General features: G+C 42.2%; 2 protein-coding genes across 4 annotated transcripts in view; one reads left to right on the forward strand and one right to left on the reverse strand.

Annotated features, from left to right (window-relative positions):
* cpeb3 (cytoplasmic polyadenylation element binding protein 3) overlaps nucleotides 1-16,649 on the reverse strand; it is a gene marked incomplete at its 5' end in the record, with an annotated part of 40,063 nt that extends 23,414 nt beyond the window's left edge. Inside the window, 3 exons of one of the 3 annotated variants that reach the window (XM_083923352.1) lie at nucleotides 7,614-7,767; nucleotides 14,010-14,926; nucleotides 16,532-16,649. In XM_083923352.1, coding sequence (XP_083779478.1) covers nucleotides 7,614-7,767; nucleotides 14,010-14,915 — 1,060 coding nt within the window. Of the gene's footprint in view, nucleotides 1-7,613; nucleotides 7,768-14,009; nucleotides 15,096-15,198; nucleotides 15,319-16,531 lie in introns of those variants that run through there. The other 2 variants (XM_083923351.1, XM_083923350.1) reach the window with 2 other exon arrangements.
* Nucleotides 16,650-17,304: 655 nt separating this feature from the next.
* Nucleotides 17,305-21,978, forward strand: part of marchf5 (membrane-associated ring finger (C3HC4) 5) — a 28,441-nt gene continuing 23,767 nt past the window's right edge. The window contains exon 1 of the mRNA XM_083922560.1: nucleotides 17,305-17,687. Coding sequence (XP_083778686.1) covers nucleotides 17,644-17,687 — 44 coding nt within the window. The 5' untranslated portion in view covers nucleotides 17,305-17,643. The remainder of the gene's footprint in view (nucleotides 17,688-21,978) is intronic.

Below are 21,978 nucleotides of genomic sequence, written 5' to 3' on the forward strand. Positions count from 1 at the left end.
CTCTTATCATGTGTATTAGTAAACATGTGGGTTGTCTTTTTGTTAGTCCAACCATATTACAACATTTAAGGCTGATTGTGTCTGACTGGCTGTAATGTCATTGAGAGTCAAATCCAGAGCAGACCATGACCTAATACCACTGCATTTGGTTGAGCAAAAAAGTAAGAGGATCTATAAAATACTGCGTTAGTACGCACAATTGAACACATTCATAATCAAAGCCGTGACTTTGCTGATAGGAGGGCAAAAGTCACAACAAACACAGGGTGTCTCTACTTCCCTTTTCCGTCTACATTAGTCATTTTGGGTGACAGAGGGGGACAGTTGCCCCACTGAAGCCTTAAAATAGCTCTGGGCATGTGCCATCTGCTTTCCCCAGGAGGTTACTGGCAGGGCCTGAGGGGGCCCCTGAGTTGCTGCTGCTGCTCTTCTAGTGACATTTCCTCACAGAGAGTCTGAGCTATTCTCAACCTCCCCAAATGATGGTTGCACAGCATCGTGTCCACTCAGGAGACACGCCATTCACTTCTTTACGCAGGGATCCAACAGTATGTCCCTTTCACATGTCTGAAAATCTGCAGACAGGACAGTGACCTCGCAGTGACCGCTTTGGTAGAAATGGGATAAAGAGTAGTGGATGGATTAGCAGGACATAGCCAGTGGCCATCAATTTGGGACCTGGTGCCAGGGACAATCCAAAGTTGTCATTGTGGGGGAGAATGAGGCCTCTAAGAGGTTTAAATAAAGATTAACAGACAACAAGAAACCAGGCAAAATGCGGTTAAAAGCAAAATCAGCTGTTTAACTTAAAGGGTTGTCAAGAAATGTTAATAATAAGAAATATTAATAACATTACTCCTTTAGGGTTTGCTTCTCTGGCTGGAGGGTGGACTGCCTCGTAGCACCATCTTCAATTATTTGAAAATCTTGTAAATTAACTGCTGTGTCAGATGATCAACAACCAGGGTTGGGGAGTAACGGATTACTTGTAATGGCGTTACGTATTTAAAATACAATATACGAGTAACTGTATTCCGTTATAGTTAGTTTAAAATTGGTGTATGCAGAATACAGTTTCTTTCTTAAAAAAGATGACATTACAGAATACTTTATTGCACCAAATGAGGAAGAGAGCCGCCACGGCAGCGGTTGTGTGTGTGTGTGCGTGTGTGCGTGTGTGCGTGTGTGCGTGCGTGCGTGTGTGGTGTGAGGGGTCTCTCGCCAGCAGAGTAGGAAAACACAACGCTCACTCTCTGCAGTCAACCCCAGTAAAGGCAGATCTACTTCTCCGGTCCGCGCTTATGAGTAGAGCACATAGGTAGAGCACCGACCCCGACATCAGCCTCAGACACTCACAGCTTCCCCGGGTACCGCCATCACTGGGAGCCGGTGTTACCCCTACTCTGGTTTCCCTGTTGTGTTTCTCAGCCAGCAGCAGCTGTGCTCAGCCTCTCTCTCCTCAGATTCACAAACATCTTACAATTGATTTTCAGGCCACATCTAACTGTGCCAGATATGATTGTATAAGTGCGCACTACATTACTTCCACCTTTGAAAAATACATTTTGTAGTAGGGGAGATCAGGTACAGTTGTAACGGGACGGTTGTAACACCTTAGATTGCGATTTTAACGATTTTAAAGTAAGCTAAAAGTAATCCCAAAATATTTAGAATACATTACTTTACTTGAGTAAGCCAATGGAATACATCACAGATTGCATTTTAGGACATGTAATCAGTAATCTGTAGGGGAATACATTTTAAAAGTAACCCTCCCAACACTGTCGACAACCATACATATCATTGTCTTGGACACAGCATGTGGTCCTCTCAAAAGTGCACTGGCTTTGAGAAATCTATAAAAGAAAATTGTGTTGGGAACATTGGTCTGCATGGACTGACGATTAGGAACTACTGTGGGCTACACGAGAACTGTGCCTCAAGTTCCCAAGTGGTTCAATTTTCACTACATTCCCTGCGGCAGATCACCACCGACTGTGTCCCACCTGGAGCTCTTCTCAACTGCTTTGGTCACGTGTTGCTCCCTCTGTTCCACATTAAAGCACATATTTAAGCCCCCAATAACACCTCGAGGAGAAAGCTCCAGCAGAAGTTATGAGAGGAGAGTGGGTGTGCCAACAGCAAGGTGTGGAAATGTTCGCACTGATGAAAAAAAAACAACAAAAAAACAAAACACCTCCGCAGCAGGGTGCCCCAAAGCTGCACTTCTTGCTGACTACTGCCAAAGAACGCTTCAATTACCAACACTACGCTGGCAAAAAAAAGATGACAATACAACAGAGAGAGGCATGTGTTTTGCACACAGCCGACAGATGACTGAAAAGATTGAGTGGGATGGATGTTTCTGTAAGAACCTGGTGAGAGATTTATTTGTGTGTCTCTGTTTGTCCGAATGGCCTACTTCTCTGCTTTCATACCAGCTACAGCTGAACCCATCAACCTTCGACAAGAAAATCACAACTGGGCCAAAGTTCCTTTACCTTTATCAAGCCCTAACACGTAAAACTATATAAAATTGTGTGCAGTTTAGAACACAAATGTCAGGAAATCTTTCTTGAAGCTAATCCCCAAATGCCAACCACCCACTGCTGTTTAATGTTTCAGAAAAGTAATCATAAAACCAGTAAAAGCCTTTCATATAATAATAAATGATTTCCATAATAATAGTAATAGTGTTAGTAATGCTTTCAAAAGTTTTCATGGCGCGTGAGATCTGGACAAACCATGATTTTAATAGACAAAACAAGCCCAGACTTGTTTAGTTGCCTGGACTGGATTAGCTCGGTCATGCTTGCTGGAGTCATGAATTTTCCACCATAACAAAACATAGCACTGTGACAGTGTAGATTATTGGAAGCAAGGTGTGATTAACCTTTAACACAGCCAACAAACACAACGTCTTATCTCTATACAATCATTACTGGCTGTTTAAAGTACAGGGGCATCCCTCTGACACTGAGATCATCGCAGGTGTTGTTAACTACAAGGTTTCAAAAGTTTCGAGGTCAAGAACACTTCCACAGCTGCAGCCCAACCGAGTGTTTTATGTATTGACCTTTCACCTCAGGTTAAACCGGGGTGACCCCTTTCTGAACATAAACAAAGACAAAAGATCACATAGACCTCCTCTCCCAAACAAATGTGATCCTTATGATTATCTCAAACCTTTAGCAAAATCTTAACTCTCACTAGAGACCTTTACTCCACAACTTTGCCTAATGTGGAGTCCATTGTGTGGGCTCTATATAGGCAAAGTTTTTAAGAAAAGTTATACCGAGACACCCACTCCCTCTTGTCTTTGAAGCACCTTGCTTAATCACACTGTTACTCAGATGACCTGCACAGCACGTTTTTCTCGTGATAAAAGCTCCTGTGTGTCAACTCTTATCCGCAGTTCTTGTCAACAAGTGCATAAAGTCAAATAGTTCACTCCCACGACTACTGACTTCAATTGCAACTTGCACCTTCTCTCTGTTACAACAATATACCTCATGAAGGCCATTAACCAACACATGATGGTTGACACACAAACATAGCATTTAAATCAATGGGAAACTGCGTGTGTAATGCTAAACTAGCTAGTATTTTCCACAATAAATGTCAACAATTTTTAATAAACGGATTAAATATTTTAAATGATTGTCCTTAAAAAAAAAAACAGTGTATACACACACTATATACAAAAAGAATCCCTCTTAATCATCATCATCTAAGGCCCTCTAAAAGTGTGTGGGGGTGTCTGGATCTGCAGAGCCGTCTACCTGGATTTTCGCTTTTCTTTTCGTTTTGTTGTGTTCGAGATGTTTCTGGGCTTCAACAGGGAGTTCCATAACCCTTGTTGACCCTGGAGCAACGGAGAAATCCTACTTATTCTGCTTTTAACCAATTTCTCAAATAACTTTGCAAATATTTGTCGGCTGCAGGCTATGCAGTGTGAGCTTTTCAAAACAGATTCACTTTGAGTTTAACAGTTGATAGTTTTTAGACATGACAAATGACGGAATAGATTGACATTTTTGAAGTGCAAAACAAGATAAAAACAAGCACAAACAAGATATACCATGTAAATACTGTATGTGAGTTGTAGAGGTGCTGGTAGGCTGATCTTTTTTTAAAACTTTTGGACCAGTCTTTAGGCTGCTGGCAGTAGCTTCATATTACTGTACAGTGGGTGGTATCTTCTTATCTAACCATCGGGAAAAAAACTAATTGAAATGGAAAAAGCTGATGAAGAAAATTATCACAAGTTGCAGCTTTACTTTTGGGCTTAAACTTGGATTAAGGTTGATGGAGTTCGATCCTCTAAAACAGGGATAATCGACTTGTTTTGCCTGGGGGCCACAATTGCAAAATGACAGGATGCCAGGGGCCAGTTAGCTTAGCTTTCCTCCCCTGGCATTTTTTTTCTTTTATAAAAAAACTCTATTCTTATGCTTTTTAGACACTATGGCACCTTACTTACATTCAAATTATAAAGAAATCCCAGTGGGAATCAACCATTGTCATAATGAATTAGAAAGAGATCAAAACATTTGGTCTAAGGCCTTATGATGAGGGTTCCAAAGGCTGCGCTTACATAAGACAATGCAAATCGTAACTGACGCATGAGTAAGCTCATGTGAGTCAGACCAGCTGAGGCAATGTGTGTTCAGAGAGAGACTTTGTGGGTGGGGTGGGATCCACACACACCTTCCATGAGGAATTAAGGGACTTATTAACACTTTTGAGTCTCAAATGGTTAGTGACACCATTGAGGCTGTGTGTGGCAGTATCGTGTCTGTTGTGTTCACTTTTCCAAAGACGACGGCGGGTGAAAGAAAGAGTGTGTGAGGTGAGACTGCTTTGCATGGAATGTCACAGTTGATTTACATGTGAAGAACTATTTGGATGTGTGTATCCTGCGTGTGTGATGGTATTGCTGGCAGCTGCTGGTGTTTTCAAACTGGTGTTTTCCAGGCCAAGGGGAGAATCTCTGGTGTGTGTGTTAGTGTGGGGGTGCCCAGCTCTCCACACATGAGCTCAGCTGACCCAGATCAGAAACTTCATGCAGACCAGTGTGTGTGTGTGTGTTGCTACAGAAAGGGGCCGTTTGTTCAGACATCCCCGCGGCCCCTCACCCAGGAGTAAAGAGCTTTTACAAAGTTTGAGAGGATCTCGAGAATAACGTGTCCCTCTCACAGACAAAACACGCGCACACGCACACGCGCTCACACCGTTTGTAGCTGACTCTTCTTCAAACAAGTGCTAAGGAAAAAACAGGTTGAATCGAGATGGCCTCGCCCTCCTCCCCGTCTTGACAGAGAGGGAGAGAGGGGTGTGGGTGGGGTCACACTCTCTCACCCCAACGATTCATATATTTGCATCACAGTGCAAGTGCTTCTCCTTCTTTAGAAAAACAAACACATATAGGGATATAAGACACTTAACTATTCCAGTCACAATGAGAAGCATGCAATAAATGTCTGTGATGGGATGGATGTGGGTGGTAACATTCAGTTGGGAATGCAAAACTGGGCTTATTTAGTTTTGACTGGTAGCTCTCAGATGGTGGGCCATTATCCTCAAAGTGGGCTTAGGAAACAACTTAGCATGATAAAATGTGTTTCCTCTTGTTATCATCAAATCTGAGTAGGTTACAATAAAGAACTACTGACCTTGATTTGCACATTTTTAAGTAAGCACCGAGCTTCAAGTTGAAATCAGGAATGATTTCAAACTAAAATGTCCATATTATGTCATCTACTTAGAAAGTGGATATTAACTCTCACTTTGCTTGTCAGAAATGTTGATCAGGTTCGTGGGGTCGCACCTGTCGACAATGCTGACTCAACACTTCAGTGAATATTATATTCATGTTCATATTACCTCTGCCCCATTTCCATAATGCTTCTTAAAGCCAAGAAGATCTTAGCCAGGGGGGGGGGGGGGGGGGGGGCGCATTACATTTCTACTTGCAACAAATAACACATATGGGTGTAGACAAATGGTACAGTCAGAGAGAAATAGAGGACGTTCTTAACATATTACTACTGAAAATGACTGAACCTGACCTGACTCTTTCCACAGCAAAACTACCCAGACCTGTCAAGTTATGACCTAAATGACCTCCTGAGTTGAAAATGGCACAGGCAACTATGCTTTTTGCAGTTCATTACACAGCAGACAAGGCCGAAGCATAGGGCCCTTCTCAGACAGTGAGTAGGTATGCCAGCAGGGCGGAACTGCTCTGTGGTTGGCACGGTAGCTTAATGCAGACCCACGCTGTCTACATGATGGCAAGAGGAGTAAACAAGCAAAGAGAGATGCAGGAGTGCACACCCATGTCCATGTATAAACCCCGTCTTTCCTCGTATCTCCTCTGTCTCTGTTGTGCTTTGATAAACAATCACCAGGGAAGCCCTGCAGGACATTACAACACCTTTCCAGTGGAGTTGGAGTGGTTGGGCCAGGATGACCATATTGCTGTAACAATGTTCTCTCAGCACAAGATTGGGAAAACAGACTCCACGCATGAGAAAGCGACATGCTCCTCTACTCATTATATACCCTCCCACCAATCTTTCCATTGTTAAGATGGGAGGATGGGGGAGCATAAAAACCCTACACCCAACCTGACAGGGCCCTGTCTGGGAGACTGGATCCAAAGTTTTTACAATAGGCTACACGTGGCCTGTGCTACGAAAACATTGGCTTAGAAGGCCAGACATACATTGGATGGCCTTATAAGGGGTGTGAGGAGAGATTTCTTAACAATGTTTTCATGGTTTCATAAAGTCTCTATAAGCCCCAGGAGATATAACAGCGTGACTTTAGTTCATTTTATTTGAAATTGGCATTTCGCCATTAAAAACTGTGTCTGTGTATCAATGTTCCTTGGAAACACTGATTAGATTTTCCGGCTGTGACTTAGTCCTGGCATGTCCAAGCCCACAGTCACACACAAAATAAAGGTCCACGTAGGGGTTCTGGATTCTGCTTTGTGCAAAAATGTGAACAAATATATTTAATAGCTCAACATTTACTCTCACAACATATTCAAGTCCTGTGTATTTTTCACTTCATCCATTGATTCCAAACAGCAGTGAGCTAACAAGCAAAGAAAGGGTAAAGGAAAGTGTAATTTGAAAGTACGATCACCAAGCATTGGTGCAAATCTGGTACACACACACAAACACACAAACACACACACACACACACACACACACACACACACACACACACACACACACACACACACACACACACACACACACACACACACACACACACACACACACACACACACACACACACACACACACACACACACACACACACACACACACACACACACACACACACACACACACACACACACACACGCACACACGCACACACGCACACACGCACACACGCACAAATTATGTGAGATTTTGCAGGTAAGGCTCATAATGTTAATTATTAAATTTCAAACAAAACATGATGATCCGTACTGGATTGGGTAAGAAATTGGCAAATACAGCAAAAGAAAAAGAAATGTACCCAGAGATGACCCGTGAAGCAAAAAAACAAAACCCAAATACTGTAAGCGTGGACGTATGAATATTCCTAACCTGCAAAATGATTCCTCCATATAATATCAGCGATAGTCATTGGTGGGCCACCGGCAGGGTGTGGTTTACCTTTGTCATGGTCAGTCCTTATCATATCCATTAAGGAATTCTCCAAAGAGTGCAAGCTAAAAGCATCAAAGGGCCGATTCCGGTCCTGCAACACAGTAAAACAGGAAGAGGGTGAGTCACAACAAAACGTAATGAACAAAATAAACACCCGGTAGAACATACATTAATCATACTTTTACAATGAATAGTCTGGTAAACTCCAGATATGTCAATACAGTGTTAATATTGCACAGTGAAGCTGAAAGGATTATAATAATGTTGAAATAACAAAATTAAAAACATTAAAAAGACTAAATAAACTTTGGAACACACCCGTCCAAAAATATCAGAATCCCCAACAAAGTGGAGAACAATAAGAAAAACCATGGATAAAGACATGATCTTCAAAAAAACTGGCAAATTTGGACCTGTACCTTGCCAAAGGGAAGATCACTGGCAACAACTTGCATGTAGCAACAGCTCCCATTTTGTTCAAAAAGCAAGACAGTGTGGGATGCATTCTTAGCTTATCTAAATTAAGGATCTGAGACTAGATGTTACAGGTGAAAAAAGGGAAAATAGAATGTACATGTGTGTCAGCCTGATACAGCTGTAAGGGAGATATGAGCTCTTTATGCCTTTCATTTAAGAAAGTTATGATGAAAGCACAAGATTCTGCCTTGAGGAGCCTCATCTGTGAGGATTTATATAATTTAGTACAGAATATTTGAACAAAAGGGCCAATTAAATCTTAAACAGCTCTTCTTGTAATTGATGGAGTATTCCTCGCTTTACTTATAAGCCTTGGGAGGTTCAGCTGGGAGTATCAATCATTTTGACAAATGTCACTGCTCAACAACTGCAGAGGAAGATTAGTCGATAACTAAAAAAATGATCAACATTTTGATAATCAATTGCTTAATCTCCTAAAATTTGTTTTTTTACCTTTTCAAATATTAATATACGCTGGTCTTCACAGTCCTATATTTTCTGATATTTAACAGACCAAGCAATTAATGGTTTAACCAAGAAAATACTTGACAGATTAATCAGTAATAAAAATAATCATTAGTTAAAGCTCTGGATCCAACACAGACGATCTTCTCTATTTGTCAAGCCTGTAGCAGGTAGCACTGAGTGTTAATTGAAATGTATTTTGACCTGGTGATTTACAAAACCTCTCCAAACTAATCTCCTGATCCTATGAGGTAGATTGGTCCAATCGATTGGATGATCAACACAACATCAAAAACCTCAAGGTTGAACAGCTCACTGCTGATGAAATGTTTAGACGCCCACTGCATGTGAATGAATATATGAGAATGTCATGTGTGCCAAAGGTAAAGCCTGAGAGCGCGTCTAACCGGAGCTGGAGGCTATAGCCTTGGCAGCTGTGTCCTGTGTCCGCTGCCCAAGCCGGGGCCACATTGTTTGCACACCACAGCTATTGTTGCCCATTCGGCTGAGCATTCAAAAGTGTTATTCCCTCCACTCTGGACCCGACAGCGCCACGTAGATAAAAATCTGCCCACTTGGTACAAACGGTAAACACTTAAAACGCTGAGCTTTTAGTTTTCTGCCCGTCCCCTCCTCTCTGACACATGTGGATGAGCACAGTGACGGTTGGGGGGGTTGGAGAACGTGGTGTAGTCAAATTACCTAAAGAGATCATATAGAGTCCCAAACAAACGTTACTGTTTAAACATCACGTAAGAATCCTATAGTGCGTAGTGCAGGTTCAGGTTGACCGATCTTGACTACGCTGCAGCTCATCTTTCCTCATGACACATAAACAAGAGTGTTTATGAGGGAGATCATGATAAGAAACAGACTTAGCACTTAAAGGATGGCTGAATACCTGTTTTTAATGAGTAAAGTCTGGTCTGTGAGGTTAAGGGCTGCCAGATTCAGAGACAGTTAGTAAATTGATCATCTAATGTTTTTTTTTCCCTTTATAACTGTAAGAGATAAACACCAGTTACTTCTTTTTATGCTAAAGGGATTTATGGATTTTATTTTTTAAAGAAGTATGAGGTCAATAGTCAGTGTAGATGGCGGTTGGCATGCGCCCAGTTTGGAGAAGCAGACAGGGAGACAGGCACAGAAGGTAAGCTAAATATATTTTAGCGATCTAAAACAATCAATATCAGTTTAAGTGTATGTGATATTTAGAATATTTTCCCCACTTTACATTGCAGTCAGACAGCCCTGTTGAAGCCATCATCTAAGCTCTCGTCAAAGCCACCAGACTCCAGTGACAAAAACAGTAATTTTACCTCGCAGAATATGGAAGCAACTGGTCTACCGCTGCCTTGATCGGTTAGTCAGGCATATTCTGTGCGGTAAAATTACTGTTTTGTCAATGGAGTCTGATGGCTTTTACAAGAGCATAGAACAAGTTCTGCTCCCCCTGCTAGGAGAATGCCTCTCAGGTAAAACTGTGAAAACATTGAAAATATAGCATACACTTTAACTGGCTACAATAAACTGTGGGCATGTCGGCTGCCACCTACTGCAGTACTATACACTGACTATAAATACCTCAGGAAACACTAATGTGCACATTCACTACCACAAACTCAATCAATTAATCCACCAGGCCCAAAGAGTTATGACAAATAAATGTTTCTTTAAGTTGTGATGTAACGCACAAGCTGGTCCAAGTCTCGTATTTCTACAATGTTGCAGTGCTGTGTTCCCTGTTTAATGAACATTTCTGACAAAAAAACCTGATGGAATTGTCATTTTACAGCTTTCCTACAGCTGAAAAGGTGTCTCATTGAAGAAAGAAGTGATTGTAAAAAGTTCGCAGGTTCGGCCATTGTTGTTTGTTTTGTTTGCATTCGGACACAGAAATAGTATTTTGAAAGGTTGTTGTGCCAGACTCAAAGACCGGATATCCCATCTGATATTTATATTACATGTTACACTGACTCAATGGTTTCACCCACAAACTCGTCCAAGCTGCTGCCCTTTTGCATGACCATCAGACCGCATTTGACTTTGAGACTCAACCTGTCAGTCCGCCTTCTAACTTCACATTTCCAGATCTGATATGATGTGATTGTGATCACAGAGGACAACACAGTTGTCATCACTAACTAGCATCATTTCAAATCAGGGTATCTCCCGAGACGCTCATGTGACTTTGTGTCTTAAGCCTCACACTGACATGTTAAGTTGAATTCCGCACATTCCTCTGCCTGTATGCGGCAGCCAGCAGCAGGCGAGTACAAGCACATGTTGGAGGACACACAATTCAACATTTCGCCCTGTGTTGCACCTAGGGAATTTGAGCAATACTGAGGTAAATCTACACAATGACAACAAGTACACCTGTCACCAGCTGCCCACATGACTGTGGAGCAAGTATGTGTGTTCCCTGTCTGCTGTTTGGCTCAACAATTTGCCCCAGTTTCACTTCAGTAAACAGGGCAGCTGACATGTGGCACCCTGACCTTGCATCCTAGTGATAACTCTTCTCCAATTATGGGTGTAATTGCTAAACAGCTAAGTGTGAGCTCTGGACAGGATTGCATCACTGAGGTAGCCATAAGCCTTTAAGAAAATGCCCTCTGTTATATGGTTACTATCCAAGAAGATAAAATGCTTGCAGATATACAGAGATATCACAGGTACCAATACAACTAAAGTTATAGATTATATATCTGGACTTTATATAAGAAAAGTCCAGCTTGTGAAAAATGTCAAATAATGTATTCTGTGGTTTCAGGGGAAGCTTTCTGAAGTCTGAGAGAACAATCTCAATATTAATCGATCGTCATTTAATCATTTCAGCTCTGACTGACGAGTAAGTACTGCAATATGTCACTTTAACCCTAATGTTTCATCTGACAACACTTGACCACACCAGTGTACACGACTGGACTTCATATCTGCTATTTGTCTGAGTTTCACTTCAGTAAACAGACAACTCTATGCAGCATGACATGTGGCCTCTTGACCTTGTCCCCTGGTGATAACTGGAGCTGTAAACTGGCCAGGTCAAGAGAGACGCACTCAACAGAAGAACCCTGGGGAGGCCTGACTGACACACAATCATTATCTCCTCAAAAGGCTATACGTTTAAAGCCAGTTGGAATTTCACCCTGCACCGGGCTGTGTTTCGCCTGCACATGTAGAGCGTTCTGCAGTAACAGGTGAACATTTTGGCTGGTGCTCCATTCTACCATGTCTTTGATAGGGTGAACAACTACTCCTTTTTAAGTAAGCTGGTCAGGTGACTTATGGGGGAAGTATTCAGCTGGCGTATTATTCATGTTGGCTTGTTTGTCATGCAGCATAACCAAACACGGGGGGAAAAAGACAGACAAAACAGTATTGGGACTGTTCATGTTACTCTACTCTAGGGTCAGACATGTCAATCGAGGCAGGGTGGCTGGTGACTCTCTGGTGTCCATTGGTGAACTTAAATGAGTCCTGAGGAATCTAATGTATGGAACTTAACTTCAATGAATGAAACACACCCTCTTACATATCTGTGTGGGACATACAAAAACAGAAATGCAGAGGGAGATAACTAACATGAGTCATTTTGTATTCAAATAATAAACAGGACACCCCTTTTCCTATGTCAACTTATATAATGCTACTCGCGCTAACAAATGCTAGTCACATGTTGTGATATGTAACTACAGTCAACATTATTTTGTTGTACTTGGTTTTCTGAGAGAAACAGTAACCCTTTTCTGGCTAGAGTATCTAACTGTGATGCTGCTTTGCTTGTTAGCCGTCATTTTTAACATAAAAACGATATTTAACGTTATGCTAATTTATGACCTATTAGCATGTTTTGGTTTTGACACTGATTAAGATAACTTTCATGGTCGTACAGCTTCCTCACAGCAGAAACACAGACATATATCGATGTCAGCACTTGTATTATGTAAAATATTTTGTTGAAACTCACAATAACAGTTTAATATACTGTAGTCTTCCTCTTACTGTCAACTGCACAAAACAAACTTTCCTCCACTTTCCGGTTTAGACCTGCGGTCTGCTTCAGATGCAGACTCCGCCCATTATCTGATCACAGACCAATCAAATGAGAGTATGGATGGGGCCTTCAGGTACTGTCCAAAATCATGTAATTACGAGGAGAGCCCAAATGAACTACCAACGATGTAGGTAATAGAGAAATTTCTTCGGAATAAGAGCAAGGGAACCGAGCTATGAAGCGCGGTTGGTCTGACACATTATAATTATAGTTATGCCTATTATTACAATTATATTATTATTATTATTATTATTAATATTAGTAGTAATAGTAGTAGCCTGGTAGTATTACCCTATATAGAGTAGTGTAGTATTAGGATGCATGTTAGTATTTTACTATTATTTTAAATAATGATCATAAATGTAATCCTTGATGTTCAGTAGCCCAGTTGTCATGTATTGTACACCAACTTACCCAAAGCCTTTTACATAGGCATAAATTCAAAGTTATGATGCATGATTTCTCCCATTTACAGTTCAACACATCATTCTTTCTGCAGCTTACTGTAATGTATTTAATAAAACACAACACTGAAAACAAGATTTCCTCCTGATAGGTTGAGCTGGTGCTCAGGTCCCGTCAATCAGAATATAGAAGGTTACGAGCAGCACCTGAATGCGTCATGTGTCCTTTAAACCCCACGGGATGAGCTGGCAGAGTGAATTTAACCATTTACTGAAATAAACCGGGCACATCGACTATTTCTAGGACCGACTCAGTGTGGTTGTCTTTGAATGCGTAAAAATAGCCACGATCGATGAGTAATACTTCAAGGACTTACAGTGTCATTCGATTTATTTGGCCTCCATCACACAAACTGACAGCATACTCAAGCTACCGGCAAAACCCGATGGTCATTTGTCATTTAAAGTCACAGCTTCGGTGCAGGCTATAATACAAATCAATTCAAAATGAATTTATCTGCTGTTGGTGCCTATATACTTCACTATATCCACTGTGTGAAAACACTAGACTATAGGCTATGGCAGTTTGACAATAACCTACTGTATGTTTGAATTCAGGCGATACAATGATGATTTTTTTTCTAATTGACCATGGCATAAATAGCCTGCGGATCACTATAATACCCCATAATGAATCTATGGCTACTAATGAGTTCAGGGTGACCTTATCTAAGGCTTGCCTTATAGCCTCTTTTTATTTTCACCTCAGGCACTGCTCCCCTTAACTTTGGAATAGAATACACCAGGGACCCCCATCCCAACGGTTTATCAATATACATAGAAATTAATTTAAAACTGACATTTGAAATATATATTTTTTAGCAATTGAGGTAAACCCCGTTCTTCTCTTATTGGGAGTGTATTTACCTGGAAAGGCAGTATGTTGTTGCTGTTGTCAGTCCTGAAGGCGCTGTCCTCCATCCAGGGCTTAGGGGGAAGGGGACCAGGTCTTGGGAATTTTGGAGGTGCTATAACATTGCTGGTATAGGGCTTTTTCATGGGGGAGATGGGGTTCAGCTGTGACGGCACCCCGACGCCGACTCCGACCCCGACACCTACCCCGACGCCCACCGCTCTGCGCGGGTCCCTGCCTGCCTGCAGCCCGCTCCAGGGGTTGGAGGCTGTGCTCCATGCGGCGTTTTGGTGATTATTCCAAGCGGACGAAGAGGCAGAGGGAGACGACGACGATCCCTTGCTGTTATTAATGATGGTCTGATAAGCGTTTCTCTGCGGGAAGGGGCCTTGGCTTGGGCTGACAGGGGATCTCCTCTGCGGGGGTTGCTGGGGTTGCTGGGGTTGCTGCTGCTGGGCTTGCTGTTGATGCTGCTGAGACTGGGGAGCTAGACCGATCTGCGGGGAGAAATTACCCCCGAAGACCGGGTTGACGTGGTGGGGGAAGTTCTGGAAAAGCATCGTCCCGTTCACCGAGGGTATTCCCTGGAAAAAGCTGTCATCCACGGCGTTTGTGGTTCCCGTGGACCAAGTGCTCCCAAAAGAGGAGGACGGGGAGGAAAGGGGACCGCCGGTCTCCTGCGGCTGGTGGTGGAAACTCAACCCGGGCAGGATCGGCGACTCCATCGGCACTTTGTCCTTGCTGCTGCTATTCAGCGCTGAAGCCGCTTGGTTGCTCCCGGTCGACGGGCTCTCCGACTCCGATGAAGAAGTGGGCTCCGACGACGGGGTCGGGGTGGAGGGAGGAGGTTCTACTTGCGTCGGATCTTGCTGATGGTGAGGCTGGGCTTTGTTTCTGTCCATCAGTAAATCATCCTGCATGGTTTGCTGAGCTGCAACGGGGGGAAACAGAGACGAGGAGTTATTAAGATTGTTGTTGTAATTTAGGTGATCATGCACCGGGCTCGCTGGGCTGCTGTAGTATCTGATGAACTGGGACAACTCGGACAAGGACATGATAGAGGGACCGGGCAACTGCACAGCGAATGCGTTATCACCCATTTAGCCGAAAAGTAGAAGAGGAAAACACACTTCCCAAGACTATATCAGAAGGATTCATAAACCCCACAGGTTATACACGGAGCATATGGCTGCAAATATTCACCAGATTTCGCCACGTCTCGTTTTTCCTTCCACGCAGGAACTCCGGAGCTGCAATGTGAAACTGATTCAGTGTGTGTTTTTTGCCCAAGGACCTCCCCTACATTCATTTACATACGTCAGTAAATACAGCTGTCCTTCAACGAGGCTAAAGACAGGTCCACCTTGACCTATCGACACACGCGACCACAGGGAAAACTAATACTACTTCCATAAAAAGGAACACCTTGCTTTTTATGCAGTGGGAAGTGACGCACCTTTATTAAAGGCTTACCGGCAAAACCTGCCGATAATAAAAAAAATAATGATGTAGCCTATAAATCAAATATAGTTTAATGAATAGCATAAAGGTGACTGGCCAGATAGATATACAATAATGAATACACAAGTCTATACAGGAATGATGTGATAAGGGATTTTATTATAGCGCAAAGAGAATCGGTCCGCAATGACACAGCCTCGGGTTGGCAGTCACATAATAGGCTACAAGATACATTTTCATAACTTAAAGCCGAGGCTGGAACATCAATGGAAACTCGACTCTGTATGTCCTTTATGCAAAAGTCTTCTTTACTTTGCATTTCAGAGACAACGCCTTGCAGAAGCCCAATTGCCCTCGAATACTATAAGGACTGCAGGTCTTTGCATTCGGAAAGCCATAAAGAGTTCACATTATTCTATTCAACAGTAAACAAGGAAAAAAGGGAAACACAAATGTAAATAGACCGCAATATGCTTAATCATTGCAAGGCTACATTGAGCAAGTGAGAATAATCTGTCAGCCGGAGCGCACGCAAGCCAAACCATAAGACACGACAGTGTCAAATCAGCCGATGTTCAAATGATTCTATATGAAAACTCATAATAACACCGAGGAGTCTCTTCTACGACTGTCGGAACCTGGTTACAGGAGAGCTAACACGTAGCCAACACTGAGGCCTTTCAATAACACGAATGCAATAGTCTGTAGACTTTGAAAATAACACATCAGATGACATGACGGATCATTTCAGCAGCATGATAGCAGTGACACAAGTTGGGCTTCCAGTGTAATCGCAATAGCCCCACCAGTTAATCCGAGTTTTCTCCTCCAAGAGCTGCGCTTCCAAGGTCATCAAAGCAGCATAATCGGCAGCCTACAGTGGCTCACCTCCTCGGCCCCTTATCACAGACACTACCAAAATCAAATGCCAATTAATCGCACCGATCGAATGCCTCATCCGAAACATTTCATGAAGCTGTCTTGCCTTGAAATCCCTCTTTAATCCATATGTCCTCCTCTACATAATAGCAAAACAGCATGCACACACAGCGCCGTCGCTTCTAGTTTGAATTACCTTAAGCGTTCACCTTTTTGGGACTCTGTAAATAAAGATATTTCTGTTTGCCTCGTCTGAGTTTAGATATGACTAACGAGCTACCCTTGTGCCGAGATAGTCAGCAGTTGCCTCAACAGCTGATTGACTGCGGCGCATGGATGGTGCCGAGGAGGCTGTAGGGAGTTGTAGTTTCTCACTAAGCAGTGGCTGGTCAACAAATATTATGGTGATATTTATCTGTGGTAAAAACAAAACACCCGTTTCAAAACTTACAGGGGAGGTTGCAATATTAGGCAACTATTTAAAGCAGCAATAAATAAATAAATCTCACACACGCACGCGCAGGCACACATGTGCATACTTTGTAGGCTATCATGGGCAGTGAGAATTATTTTAGGTTGATATGAATTGCTTATGTCGATTTTGTGGATAGCTTGAAATGACATGATACAAAATAACTTTTATACTCAGACAGCCTAAAGACAAACAGAGAGGATGTTGAGCAAATACTTGGTCAACATGATGTAGCCTAATTAAAACATCCTACCGCTGTTAGACGTGTTCTGTAGCCATATGTGCATCTTCATGATGTGTCGTATCTTCAAGGAGCCGTGGTGTCTCTTTGGCACATCTGCCGGGAGTGGATTCAGAACATTAATTTGATATTTTGGTCATGAGAGGGAGGGAAGCATTATGAAACTACATTTCCCATGTAAGCGGAACGGTGCCGTCGTTGTTGTGATGACGTAGACACGCACAGCAGGACTATGTTGCGTTACCTCAGAGACGGGCAGTTAATGGAGTCAAGCGGTCACGCCAATGCGATAATATTAGTGACCAAGTGAACCGTAGCCGATGCAAAGGGGATTTTTTAAAACCTGAAATAGTGCACCGGTTGCAGATAGATGCTATCCAGACCGCCATGACCGCGAAGGAGTAGTTTTATGATCAATAATTGGCTCGCCGTTGTCAACACAAAGGCCTGAGGAGCTGTAGTTAGCGCTAGTTCCTCAGCTAGCTAGCAACGCCAACCTCTGCTGCAGCTAGTTAACAGGCGTGCCATTTTAATGTTTTATCTTTTACTTTGGCCAACAAGACAGCATTGAACATTGTTTTGCTTTTCTACGATAATGGCGGAACAGGGTGCAGTGGCCATGCAGCAGAATTTGGACAGGTGAGTTCAAGTTAAAGGCTAGCATGCTAATGTCAGCTACGTAGCTTTACGTGAAATCAGTACGACTGACAGCGATGGGGGTGTGGATGGGGGCACTTACGGGATCAGACACTGATTTACTTTATATGTAGTCGACGTTTTGTACCGACTACAGACGTTAGAGACCGTTTTGAATATCATACGTTATCTAACGGTTTGTGTAACGTTAGTGTTGCAGTGTTGACACAGGACGTCCTCCTCTGCCCTGACCTTATTCACCTTAACAATATGTTCTTCAACGTTAACCTTGTTACCCGTAAATGAACCAAGGTTCCAATTATCACGTTTCCCAAAACAATTGGCCTGTTAACTTTTGACCCATGGGCAAGGATAAGACTGTATCCGGCAGAATTTTTGAAAATGTCACGTTCATAGTGAACAATCATTATGGCAGTGAATGAGTAAGCCGTTAGTTTATCTTTTGTAACAACAGACACTGAATACCATTTTCATGGTAAGTTTACTTGAATTCCCCTGATACCCATTATTTAAAGATAAACCAGTGGATACAATAACCAAAACGTGATGAGTTTTGATAAGATGACTCAATCATATGCATGAACAGAGTTTGTATTGCCACACAGATATGCAAAAAGAAAGAAAGTCATATGGATCATACACTGACAAAACTTGTAGGCTATGAGAGAGGAAGAACGAGCAGGTATCATTATCATTTTACACTGGCTTGGAATGTGGAGGTATTTTACAATACACGGGGGACAAAGTAACAGAATGTGCACACTGCACTGTGAGTGTTTTTGAGGGTCAAAATCAAGTCCGTGTTAAACGCCACAAACAATGGGAATACCTTTCCTGAAGTTTTCCAAGCATCAATATGCAAGAGAAACTCACGTTCCAACCTCTTTTTTTGTGGTTTTACCACTTAATTAAACATGTTAAACTGTTGGAAAGTGTTGCAGTGGCAAGTTTTACAGCTGGCTCTAGAAGTTCAAATGTGTCTTCTGACATTGAAATGTTTGACAACTCTCTGGATGAACTGCCTTTGCTTGGCAGAATGCAGCACCGTAGGTTACACTGGTTCATGGTCATATAGAAGGGAGATCCATCAGGACAGGTGGGGAATTATTACGAATTATAAACACATATCCAATCCACCTCTCAGTGCCTTTCATTAGGGATGTCAAGGCACACAGTCAGCAACCAGGCAGGTCCCTTGGAGCAGTATGAGGTCCTGAACCTTGCGCAAAGCTGCAGTTGTGACTTTGGTGGTCACAATAGACATAAAATCTGGACAATGCAGCCTCAAACCCATGACTAAGAGAGGGCCACTTGTTGCTCTTAGGGCACCAAGTTAAATTCACATTCGGCACATTATTAATTTGCCCTAGTTTGGCTTCCTGGGTTGTGTTGGATAGAGCATCAGTTCCAGTGTTGCTGTTTTGTATTGCAGCTTTTTGTTCTTCTTACTCTACAATGAAATGATGATGCACAGGCATTTCACAGTGGCAAATCAAGTGTGATTTAAGACTCAAACCCACAAAATACAAGGAGTAGCTTTCTTGTCAAAAAAAACTTCAAAACTAACCCTGCTCCCTTTTTAATCAGCCGGACACAGGAACTTGGCATTGGTCTTGAGTTGTGTATTTATTCACCGACAAATAGCCTAAACTGTACACACACTGGTACGTCCACAGCTATAAAGTTACTGCTAACTTCATACTTACTGTCACACAGAGGTTATTCCTTATGTGAGTTTGCTAATTGTATAACACATTTTCATAGACCTTAAGATAAAGAGAAGGCGAAAGCCATGTTTTATTTACAGAATACGGCTTACCCAGTTTAAAGACTGCATTATGTTAAATCAGATGGCCTGAATTCATAGAGAGCATCCTAGTAAAAGTAGGCAGTGGCTTAATCAACTAAGGCTAATTGAGCGAGCAGTTAGTATTTTGGGACGCTTAAACTAATCAGACGTGTCAACAAAAATACTTGTGTGATCTGCTATACGTACAACATAAGTAATGTCGGAGATATAGTGGGAACAGAAAATTCTTACCTGCCAAGGTCGAGCTGAGGATGTTAGACATGTTTGTTAGAACCAAATAAATTAAAAACCTTAGTGTGTGATGAAGGTGTTTTTGAACATTTTAAAGCTCAGTCTGTGATCAAATGTAAACAAAAGGGTTACCACACCGCCAAAATTCAAAACACAAACTTGGAACCTGAATCCAGTCCAGGATGATTTTATCTTTATGTGGAAAAAGAGTAGACAACAATTCAATAATGTTTGTAAAACCGGGCATTTCAAGCATTAAGACCATTTTAAAAACAAAATGCTAGTTTAATATATTTAATTATAGCATTATGCCATTTTTCAACTTCCAAACTTTTGCACAAGATAAATGAAATGTAATGAGAGGTCATTCAGGATGGGAGAAGTTGTTAAAATGAATGTAGTTAATGTCACCTCACTTTGTGTAATCAGTGTATTTGCCATGTTAAAATATATGGAATAAATCGTAAATTAAGAAAGCGTGAGTTGTGATATGCAAAGTGTTATCATCTTGCTGCTGGCCTGTGTGTTAAGGAAATGATTAATTCAATGCCTCGCTTCAAAATTGGGGGGATGGGTAATTTAAGTCCATGTAATGAATTTAGTTGAATTGGCAAGTGGCGTGTAATTAATTTAGTTCATATGCCTGGAAAACAAAAAACTGAAGTGCACATTTAGACTTGGCCATACGAACAATGCAGAGAAAGATTAAATGTGATACAGTCTTTCCACCCAGGGAGCAAGTTGTCTGGTTTTAAACTTGGACTGAGATAAATGTCCAACATTTTTCACACGTGACCATGCTTATGTCTACCCACCTTTATTCCGTAAGTAATAATAAGGGTTCAATGGCATGTTTGTGTTCACTTTTTAAAGTCAGACAAAGCCACAATGCGGCACAGTGGTGTGGTGGTTAGCACTGTTGCCTCACAGCAAGAGGGTTCCTGGTTATAATCCCGTCTGGGGCCCTTCTGTGTGGAGTTTGCATGTTTTCCCCTTAATCGATGACTCTAAGGGCGCACTCACACTGTCCTTCCGCACCGCGCCCCGGGCTTTAGGGTACTTGCCCCCCCTCCCTCTCCCGGTACAGAAGGACAGTGTGAGTGCACCCTAAATTGCCTGTAGATGTGTGTGAGAATGGTTGTCTGTCTCTGTTTGTCTCTATGTGCCCTGCGATAGACTGGTGTCCTGTCCAGGGTGCATGCTTTATATGTGACCAAAAATGTCCATCTTCTGTGTGGGTGGTGGTGAGCGAAAGCTGCAACATTAGGTCCAAGCACATTTTTGTGCCATTTCCCTCAATAGTCCCAGGCATTTGATAGCTTGAGCAGTTTGACTAAAAGGCATTTATAGGCATTTAACACAGCACTTTCTGTTAAAATCAAACGTTGGACTTTGAAATCATTTCCCAAGCACATGGTACAGTAGCCAAAAGAAAGAAGGGGCATGTAAGCTTTGTGAAATGTTCTTTAGCCGTCTGCTGCAGGTGTGTGGCAGATGCAATAACCCTGGCAGTGTTTGAGGAGCTGATAGCAGGATGGTGTATGTCATGCCCCCTTTGCTTCTAGACGGTTGTGTACCCAGCCTCTATCACTGACAAACATAAGGCTCCACACGCTCTTATCGGGGCCTGCCACAAGCAGCCAGCTGCCCCTGCAATGCAGTGTTTCACAAATAGATGTGGGATTCAATCTAGCCTGACCTTTTTATTGGCTCTCACACACCTTATTTTACTCTTTTCTTTTCTGCTTCTCTTGTCCAAATTGCTGATCCTGTTGCTCTCTGTATGAATGGGCATACAAATACCAGCATGTGGTGTATGGGTGTGTATGCATAAGGGCTACTAATGATTGACCCTTTATCCATGATTTGATTCAATTTTGGTGTGGGGTGATGTCAGTGTCTACAGGCTGTAGTCTCATATATCCTGAGAAAGTGACATCAATTGTCTTAAAAATCAGATCACACTGCAGATGAAGTAGAATCAACACAATTCCGCAAATATCAATGATATTATATTATTTTTGCCTGTTTCCGAAAGAAGATAAGGCCAATGTACAAAGTCATCAGTCTGTTAATTCATATCTGTATTTTACTCCACTGTTATTATGGTCGTATCAACAATTTCTGAGTCTTTCACAACAAGCTTTACATATTGTCTGTTTGGTCTTCAGTTGCTCTTATATTCTAAACAGAAACCAAAAGCTGGGCTGCTGCTGACGTTTAATGGCTTGG

The sequence above is a fragment of the Echiichthys vipera genome, assembly GCF_963691815.1.
Source record: "Echiichthys vipera genome assembly, chromosome: 11".
In the NCBI taxonomy this organism is placed as follows: Eukaryota; Metazoa; Chordata; class Actinopteri; order Perciformes; family Trachinidae; genus Echiichthys; species Echiichthys vipera.